The sequence below is a fragment of the Colius striatus genome, unplaced genomic scaffold (genome assembly GCF_028858725.1).
Source record: "Colius striatus isolate bColStr4 unplaced genomic scaffold, bColStr4.1.hap1 scaffold_36, whole genome shotgun sequence".
Classification (NCBI taxonomy): Eukaryota; Metazoa; Chordata; class Aves; order Coliiformes; family Coliidae; genus Colius; species Colius striatus.
In genome coordinates this window covers 1,804,625-1,815,003 of record NW_026908520.1, presented here as the reverse complement: position 1 = coordinate 1,815,003, position 10,379 = coordinate 1,804,625, and the positions used below count along the sequence as shown (strand labels likewise).

Below are 10,379 nucleotides of genomic sequence, written 5' to 3'. Positions count from 1 at the left end.
TATGGATTCAATTGCCCACCCTATTTTTACCGCAGTTTTTGGTTCCTGCCATTCATCACTGGGGGCTTCCTCGCCTTCTTTACTTACATCCCTCCTCTTTCGAGGCATAAGTTCTTTTTCTCCAGACTTTTTCCAGTAGGGACACAGTGTGGGCACCCCTAGGGTAACTTGATTAATAGGCCCATCAATGGAAATATGTGTGGTCCATTTTCATTCGTTAGTGACCCATACTAAATTTCCAGAACTCTGGACTGTAGTATATTTGCAGTCAAGCATTTCCCCATCTGACCCACCTTTAGTATGTGGTGGCAGGGTATGTTTGTATCCTCGACATTCACATCCCCACTTAAGCAGATAACGGACGGGGAAAATCCCTATTTCCTTCTCCGGGGTGTCACAGTTGAGGACTTTGGTACAGTTCCACCCATGTGTGTGTTCCACATTCGTTTTTTTAGAAGTCATCTCATGAAAAGTGTGTGTATAGCGTTGATCCTGCTTTCCTTGAAACTGCACACACCAGTTTACTGGTCCTACGTAGCTAAAAGTTTCTGCAATAGCGGGTCCCCAGATAGATTGCCAGACCTTGGGGTCTAATTGTGTGATATTCTGACATACCACTTCAGAGTAAGTTTCAGTGGTAGTTACTGTAACTTGTTTTTCCTCATCAAAATAACACGTCCCCACAGAATGGATCCCTCCCTTTTTATATTCAGAATTAAGTTTTCGTTTGCAGTCTTCCTTCCTGATTTTCCACTGTGATTTTCGTGTCCTGATAAATCGCCGACCTACCCCAGTCCTAGTTCGAGGCACACTCTTACAAAATTGGGATACATTATTTTTATATTTTGGTAGTGGTCCCGCCGGGATTATACCCCACGGAATAGGCTCCCCAGCTGCTTGTGGTAATGGTAAACAAGCAGTGATACTGGTCGCATTTTGGGCCTTCCCGAAATCTCGGATTAGTCCCACCAACAGATTTTCCCTAGGTGTTTCGGTTTGGTTTCCAAAACACACGAAGCTTAAGAGGATTATCAGTCTTTTCCACCACCCAATCATCCTTTTGTATATCTCTAGGTGCCCTTTTTACATGCGCTGAATGTACCCACGCAGTAATCCCATCGACTTTTACAGCGGTGGGAGTTGTTAACAATACCACATACGGTCCCTTCCACCGAGGTTCGAGCGTCTCTGATCGGTGTCGTCTAATCAGAACTTTGTCTCCGACCTGGAACGAATGGGGCATCGACACCTCACCCGGATCGTAGAGGTTCTTCAACTGTTCCCAAACTTCTTTTCTAACTACTTCCAACGCTTTTAGGCGTGCTGCAAGAGTAAGAGAGGGCACAACAGGTTCATCAGTCCCCACTATTTCTGTCAGAGGAGGGGGACTCCCATACAAGATTTCATAAGGGGTGAGCCCCGTAGGTCCTGGGGTGTTTCGAACCCTAAACAGAGCGAGGGAGAGAAAGACTGTCCAATCCCTCCCGCCGGTCTCCACTACTAATTTAGTTAAAGTTTCTTTCAAGGTCCTATTCATCCTTTCTACCTGTCCTGAACTTTGAGGGTGGTATGCACAATGGAGCTTCCAGTTAATCCCCAATTGTCTGGCTACTCCCTGACTTACCTGGGCGACAAAGGCAGGTCCATTGTCTGACCCGATTACCTTGGGAATACCAAACCGGGGAAAAATCTCTTCCAGGATCTTTTTTGCGACTACTAGTGCTGTTTCGTTCCTTGTAGGGTATGCTTCGACCCATCCAGAGAAGGTATCTACAAATACTAACAAATATTTGTTACCGTACCGGGCAGGTTTTACTTCCGTAAAGTCTACTTCCCAATATGCTCCTGGTCGATCTCCTCTCAGTCTCTTTCCTTGGATTCCTTTAGTATGTCCTGCATTTGTAAAGGCACATGCCTCGCAATTTTGTACGATGCGTTCCATGGTTTTTCGTAGGTCCGGGACCTTGTAGCGTGATTTTTTTGCTAGTGTGATAAGTTTTTCAGTCCCCAAATGCGTAAGTCGGTGCATTTTATCGATGTAAGCTTTCCCTTCCTCAGCGGATAGGTTTGTTTCTTCCTTTCCTTCCACTGCCTGTTTGTCGTCAAGTTTTACTGAGAGTATCATGGCCTCTAGTGCGGCCTCTTTGGCAGTTGTGTCTGCCATTCGATTCCCTCTTGCAACCCAGTCATCTCCTTTTTGATGCCCTGGGCAATGTATGATGGCCACCTTTTTGGGGAGATGTACGGCTTCTAGGAGATTTAAAATTTCCTCTTTGTTCTTAATTTCCTTCCCCGCCGATGTCAAGAGCCCCCTCTGTCTGTATATTGCCCCATGGACGTGGGCTGTTGCGAAGGCGTATCTGCTATCGGTAAATATGTTAATCACTTTTCCTTCAGCCAACCTCAGGGCCTGTATGAGGGCTACTAGTTCGGCTTTTTGGGCAGAGGTCCCCTCTGGCAACGAGCTAGCCCACACGACCCGTTTCCCGTCCACTACGGCTGCGCCAGCCTTTCGCTTTCCTTCCAACAGGTAGCTGCTCCCATCGGTGAACCACGAGGGGGTTCCTTCCATAGGCTGGTCAGTTAGGTCTGCGCGAATGCCCACTTCTTCGGCTAGAACCTCTTGGCATTCATGGAGAGGCTGGTCACTCTCTCCTGCTTCAGGCATCAGTGTGGCTGGGTTCAGGATGGCTGGAGGGGCAAACTTAATACGTTCAGTTAGTAACAGACTCTGATAGTAAGTCATCCTGGCATTTGTTAACCACCGGTCAGGAGGTTGTCGAATAATGCTTTCCAGGGAGTGGGCTGCAATGATTGTAATTGGTTGTCCAAAAGTAAGTTTATCAGAGTCTTTTACCAAGACTGCGGTGGCAGCCACTATTTTAAGGCAGGCAGGCCATCCACTGGCCACGGGGTCTAATTTTTTTGACAAGTATGCCACTGGCCGTTTCCAGGGTCCGAGTTTCTGTGTTAACACACCCCGGGCCACTCCCTTTCGCTCATCCACGAACAGAGTAAATGGTTTGGTGAGGTCAGGTAACGCCAGAGCAGGGGAACTTAACAGCGCCTTCTTTATGTTGGTGAAGGCCTCCTCCTGCTCTTTGCCCCATACGAATTCTCCTTTGTTTTTGGTGAGTGGATATAGTGGTTCAGCCAAGCTAGCAAACCCAAGTATCCAAAGGCGACAGAACCCCGCCGTTCCCAGGAACTCACGCACCTGTCGAGAGGTTGACGGGGTGGGGATCTGCAAGATGGCCTTCTTTCGGGCTTCCGTCAGCCACCTTTTTCCATCCTTTAGAGCATATCCCAGATAGGTTACCTCTTTCTGGCAGATTTGTGCCTTCTTTGCTGAGACACGGTACCCCAACCTTCCAAGTTCAACCAGTAGTCTGCGAGTTCCCATCAGGCAGCTTTCTTTGGTGGACGCCGCGAGTAGGAGGTCATCTACATATTGGAGTAAAGTTACCTGTGGGTTTTGTGCCCGGAAAGTTGCCAGGTCCCTGTGGAGGGCTTCATCAAACAAGGTAGGAGAATTCTTAAATCCTTGTGGTAATCTTGTCCACGTGAGTTGACCCACTCTCCCACTTTCAGGATCTCTCCACTCGAAAGCGAAAATTAACTGGCTCACTGGATGCAGTCGCAAGCAGAAAAATGCATCCTTTAGGTCAAGGACTGTATACCAGGCACGATCTGGGGGAAGAGAGCTTAAGAGATTATATGGGTTGGGTACCGTAGGATGTAAGGTAAGGACTCTTGTTGACTTCCCGCAAGTCCTGTACTGGCCGATAATCCCCAGTCCCAGGTTTCTTTACCGGCAAGAGTGGTGTGTTCCAGGGAGATTTACAAGGCACAAGAATCCCTTGTTGTACAAGCTTGTCGATGTGAGGTCGTATCCCTGCTACTGCCTCTTTTGACAATGGGTATTGTTTTACGCTTATTGGGGTGGCACTTGATTGCAGCTTGATCACTATGGGAGGGATGTTCACCGCTTCCCCCATGCCCCCAGTTTCGGCCCATGCTTTCGGATACTGCTTGAGCCACTTTTCAAGGTTATCCAGGTTCTCCTTGGGGTTTTGGTATAGTCTATATTCCTCCCCCAAGTGCAGAGACAATACGCATGTTTTTGGCTTTCTGCCTGCAAGGGCGATCTCAGGGCCAGCAGAAGTAAAGCTTATCTGAGCCTTCATTTTTGTTAACAGGTCTCGTCCGAGGAGGGGGGTAGGGCACTCGGGTATTAACAAAAAAGAATGGGATACCTGGTTAGTTCCCAAGTCAATAGTTCGATTAGTTGTCCAGGGGTATTCTTTTCGACCTGTTGCTCCAATTACCATGGTCTGTTTGTTAGTTACAGTCCCTAATGAGGTTTTCAGTACGGAATATTCTGCCCCAGTATCAATCAAAAAATTTACTGGGGTCCCCTCCACATTTAACGTTATCCTAGGCTCGGGGAGGGGTTCCGGGCCCTGACCCCATTAATCTTCATCTTCCTCCAGGGTTAGTACTCTCTTTCCCTTTTTCTTAGGGCATTCACGGGCCCAATGCCCATGTTCCTTGCAGAACGCACATTGATCTTTTCCCAGTCTTCTGGGTCCCTTATTCCTGTCATTGTCGTCCAGGTCCCTTCCTCCTTTCGCCTGTCTTTCCCCTTGGCGTTTCCCCTCGGCCATTACTGTAGTAAGTATTCTTGTTAAATTCTTATCCTGTCTCTTTTGTCTTCGTATTTCTTCCTTCTCTCTCTCATTCTTTTCCCTCTCCCACTTTTCTTCCTCGGTTTCCCTTTTATGGAACACTTTCTCAGCCTCTTTAACAATATCTTGCAGGGTGTAATCCTGCAATCCCTCGATATGCTGCAGTTTTCGTTTTATATCTGGTGCAGCTTGTCCAATGAAGGACATGATAACGGAGGCCCGTTGTCCCCTAGATTCGGGATCAAATGGGGTATAAATACGATAGGCCTCCATGATACGTTCTAGGAACACCGAGGGTGGTTCATTAGGCCCCTGCATAATTTCTCTCACCTTTGCCAGATTGGTAGGTTTCCTGGCTGCCCCTCTTAGTCCTGCTACCAGAGCCCGGCGGTATATGGACAGTCGTTCCCTACCTGCTGCTGTATTATAGTCCCATTGCGGCCGCGCTACTGGGAACAACGCCTCCACTTCCATTCCTGTTCGAGGGGGTTGGCCTGGTTGGCCTTCCTGCAGGGTTTTTCGTGCCTCCGAGAAGATTCGTTCTCGCTCCTCTGTGGTGAAAAGTGTTTGAAGTAACTGCTGGCAGTCGTCCCATGTGGGCTGATGGGAGTACATCAGGGATTCGACTAGTCCTATGAGGGCAGCAGAGTTCTCAGAAAAAGAAGGGTTATTTGCTTTCCAGTTGTACAAATCGGAGGACGAAAAGGGCCAGTACTGTAATGGTTGTAACTCATCTGGCTCTGTGGGGGCTGGCCCCACCGCCCGGAGTGGTAAGGCTACAGTGGAGTCTGGTCCCTCAGGCATTATCCCCCGTTTACTCCTGGTACCGGTATAGGGTCCTTCTTCCCAACCCCCCGGGTTATATGGCACAGGTACTCCCTCGTCTGGGGACCGGGGTCCAGTTGGGGGGGCGGTGGGTATAGATGTGGATACAGGTGGAGTCCATTCAGGGGGTCCTTCGACCTCTGGATATACCTTGGTCTTAGGGCTTGGTTCTTTCAATTTTTCATAATCTCCTCCATTATTGGTCACCCCTTCTTCTACTCCTGTGAGAGCCAGAGTCCTGGTTGTCACAGGTACGCCCCGTCTAAAGTATGAGTAGGATGGGGCTAGGACTCTTATTTTATCATTTGGAAGAAATGGTCGGACCCAGTCCGGCGGATACATCACCAAATCTTCCCATACTGTGATATATGGTTCTTGGTCAGGATGGCCTCCTATTGAGGCGAAAATAGTCATTCGGACTGCCCGTATGGTATGGATGTCAAAGGTACCTGACCGTGGCCATCCTACTTTAAAGGTTGGCCATTCACTTTCGCAATAATTTTGCCAATCCCCCTTCTTGATAATAAGAGACAGGTTTTGCCCTCGTGCTTTTACTTTTGCCCAATGTGCCAATGTTAATGACAGAGGGGTGGATCGGGACTGCCCCATGGTTATCAGTAATACAAAAAAGATTATAATAAGACACACACACACAGAAACGATTTCTCGCTCTCCACGACTTTTACACCACGGAAGAGATCTTATCAAAATTTCAGAAGGGCGGAGACTTCGTCCCCTCATTCACTCCACAAGGACCAGCTAGGTTTCACCTATAGGCAAAGGTTGCCTATTTTCACCCGTGAGGCGTCGCCCAGGGCCGTAGCCTGTGGTGCCGGACACGTCTGTCCCCCACACGTGCTACTCAGAAACCTCTTTAAAGTCTGTCAGACCTTTACTGACCCAGCAGCTTCAGTTTTCCCGTGACCCTTACTTCCAAAACAACATAACACAACCCTGACAATTATGACTCCTATCCTTACACAGGTAGAACATAAAAAATCAATACAATTAATCAGGCACATCTAAAATTTTGCACAAAGGGGTTTCTGTCCCGTACCTATCCCCGTAATTGTTGAGTGTGACTCTCAGGTGAAACCAACAAATACACTTATGGACACAGAGGCGGCACAAAAAGCATTCCCTGAACTTACAAGGGTATCAAGGTATGTTCTCACCCAATCACCCACAAAAGTAACATTCACTTGGTCTCTGATGCTTAAGATAACTGTGCAACAGCGAGCTCCCAATCTCACACACTTAAAACATTTTCAGAGGTTAATGGAGAGAGAGAGAGAAAAAGAGAGTGAGAGACTGAGAACCTTATCCGTGTATCCCTAAGTGTTTTTCTTACTGAAGTTGGGGATTATGGACTGTTGGGTCACGAGGTTCAGGAAAGAATCCTTAGTCCCAGACCTGGTCAACAGTAGGCTTATTTAAGGAGACCCTGCCGTTGAGTCACGAGGTTCAGTCTGGACCCCCTTGCTTTCTAAGGCACCCTTAAAAGGGGCTTAGGTGCGGCTAGATCCAGACCTAGTCTCAGACTTGGTCAACGGTACGCAGCCTATGACATAGAGGAATGGGCACTAATTTAAATTTCGAGAGACACAAAAGAAACAGAGATAATGGAAAGAAATAACGTTAAAAACAATGTTATCTCAACAAAGCCTGCTCAGTTACACAAACCACAAACTCTTAATCTCAATCTACACAAGCTCACAAGCTCTCATGTGGCGCCACAAACATTCACACAAAAAAGCTCACCTCCAAGGGGTCATCGTTTCCTGAGGTGTTCGTCGTTGATCCCGGACGAGCCCCCAAAATGAAAGGCGAAGCTTTCCTCTACCCAGGCAGACGTGCACCTCAGAGGAAAACGAGGAGCCGACTAGATGCAAACGCACGAGGTGAGGTTTATTTCGGAGCTCCGGGTCGTCTCGTAACTCACGCAGGAGTCAGAGGAGGCGACCCTGGTGCTCAGTAGAAAAGGGTTTTTATAGGGTTTACACGCCACACAACAGATATAGGGTTCAAACAATAGTTACAAGCTCTTGACCCTTGGTCTGGCCCTTCCTGATAACCACAGGCCGCAGCCTTTTTTAGGAAATGTTTTTAACTTCTGCTTCTAGGAAATGAAGCGGTCTCAATGAGACTGCACTTTCGCTGAGGCGGTTGTTGTTCTCATGGTGTGCAGGCCGTACTCCATTTTGTTTGTTTTGCTTCTCCTCAGTTTGTTTTGCTTCTCCTCAGTTTCGCCTCTTCTCAATGTGAAGTCTTAGAGCACTGCTACAGTGCCCACAAGTGCTGTCATGTCACACAGCGCCGCTGCAAAGGCCAGATGGGCTGTTGTATTACACACTCCTGTTGCAGTGCACACCTGTGCTGTGATGTCACAGAGCACTCTTGCAGTGTTCAGTTGTGCTGTGATGTCAAACGTCCGCGGAAGAGGAAGACGGAGCACTGGAACAGGTTGCCCACAGGGCTTGTGGAGTCTCCTTCCTTGGAGGACTTCAGCATAAGCCTGGACACGTTCCTGTGCTACCTGATCTAGGTGAACTTGATTGTGGGGGAGAGGGTTGGTCTAGATGATATCTAATAGTCCGTTCCAACCCCTACCATTCTACGATTCTATGATGTCACACAGCCTGGATGCAGTACCCAGATGTGCTGTGATGTCACAGAGCACTGTCAGAGTGTCCAGAGGTGATGTGATGTTATAGAGCACTTTTGCCATGCCCACGTCTGCTGTGATGTCACAGAGTCTCTCTGCAATTGCCACATGTGCGGCAATGTCACTGAACCCCATTGCAGTGCCCACGTGTGCTGTGATATCCCCATGCAGTGTATCAGCCAGCACTGTGTCACATTTGCAGCTGCTTTCCTGAGGGAGCTATCTCCATTCCCACTCACTGGGACTCCTCAGCTCCCATTGAAAAAATACATGGTATCGGTTAAGCTCTACCACTGAGTATGGGAGCTACAAGAAAGCAGGAAGGCAGACTCCACCTATAGTGGTAAGTAGGTCCCATTGTAGTCTATCATCTTGCACTGTGTCACATTTGCAGCTGCTTTCCTGTGGGACTTATCTCCAATCCCATGCACTTGGGCTGCTCAGTTCCCATTGAAAACATACAGGCTGCCAGTAGAAGTTATGCCACTGCATGTGGACACTACAAGAAAGCAGGTACACAGACCCCAACTACAGTGGTAAGTAGGTGTGGTAGTTTGAGCCTGGCTGGATGCCAGGTGCCCACCACACCACTCTGTCCCCCACCTCCTCAGCAAGCCAGGGAAGGGGAGAAAATAAGATGGGAGTCTCGTGGGTTGAGATAAAAGCAGTTTAATAAAGAAGCAGCAAAGCCGCGCGCGGGAAGCAAAGCAGAAGCAGATAAAGCTGTTCCTCTCCACTTCCCATCAGCAGCGATGTCCGGCCACCTCCCGAGAAGCAGGGCTGCGGTACGCGTAGCGGTTGCTTTGGGAAGGCCAGAAATGCATCTCGCCTCCCCTTCCTGCTCCTCTCCCGCAGTTTATATTCCTGAGCTGATGTCTTAGGGTATGGAATATCTCCTTGGTCAGCCTGGGTCAGCTGTCCTGGCCATAGTCCCTCCCAAGATCATGCCCACCCACAGCTATTGGTGAAGGTGGGGGAAGGAATGCTGGAGGGACAGCCCTGATGCTGTGCGAGCGGTAGTCATAATATTGATATCAACAGTAAGCACAGCACTGCAGGAGCTGCTGTGGAAAATCACTACCGTCCCAGACCCACTACAGACAGTCACAGGAATGCAGACATATTACAAACACTATTGTTTCTGTGTTCAAACGAAACACACAGTCAGTAATATCAATCATGAAAACATCTCCTTAATTGTAGCATTCTTTTTTCATAAAGTGTATGCTCAAAAGACCTTGTCAACTCTTACAAGGGCTCCAAGTTTGCTGCATGTCCAATATGTTCATGTGGCTGCACAGCTTCTGAAGTTGTGTTCTATGTTCTGCATTGTCAGTTCCCAGACCTGTAGGCAAAACCTCAGATTGAACGTCGTATTCGTTAACTGACATCTTCAAGTCTGGAAGCCTGGTAACCCGGACCTTGGACGACAAAACACACCAAGTTGAAACCACAACTCATCAGTAGTCTCTCTCTAACTCTAAGCTGCTCTAAGTGAAGCTTTAAACATGTACCCATTTATTGATACCTGGAAGTAATTGGTTTTCTCCCAATGTCCCAACAGGCACGTTCCCATGTTTAATTCTTCTCCAGATATTGCCATCTTTTTCATCATAATAGTGTCATAAGGAACTCGTAGTTAACTCCATGGAACACAACCAAGAGAGCAACCAAGTAAACAATCTGAGCCCTGATTACACAAGTTACAGCTGAAATACACACCACACAGAATAACTTCCTAGACCAAAATAGAAGAAGAAAACTGCTGGGGGGACACAGTTAGAAAAACTCTAAACAATAGCATAGCAATCAGAAAAAGGCTGAGATGTGCCATATAGGAAAGGAAGCTGCTAAAGAGAATTACTTCCAGTAATTCCCCGTTTCCACTGTATTTTTCATCTGAAATTGACTGAATGCTCAGATGGAAAGCAGCATCACACATTCCAAAACACTAACTAACTGTACTCTTGGACAGGACCAAGCAGCCACAAGAGGCACGTCACGATCCTGAGATGGAGGGGTGGCCTTTCTGATGAACTTGTCCAGACAATTAAAAAATAACCAACTCTTTAAGCAAAACTCATCTCTAAGTCAATCTCCTACCAACAATGTTTTGGGAGAATAGGAGAATGCTGAGAGGAAACACTCACTGCATGGAGGGCTGTTATCTTCTAGTCAGTCTTACCCAGAAGAATATTTGC

The 10,379-nt window shown here is 47.8% G+C and overlaps 1 protein-coding gene across 1 annotated transcript; it reads right to left on the bottom strand.

Annotated features, from left to right (window-relative positions):
- Nucleotides 1–1,314: 1,314 nt before the first annotated feature.
- LOC133629286 (uncharacterized) lies at nt 1,315–6,316 on the bottom strand. The gene is given in 4 exon segments (XM_062019945.1): nt 1,315–1,323; nt 1,656–1,702; nt 1,705–3,755; nt 3,757–6,316. Coding segments are annotated over 4 exon segments (4,605 nt in total). The 5' UTR covers nt 6,255–6,316.
- Between the last annotated feature and the right edge of the window lie 4,063 nt (nt 6,317–10,379).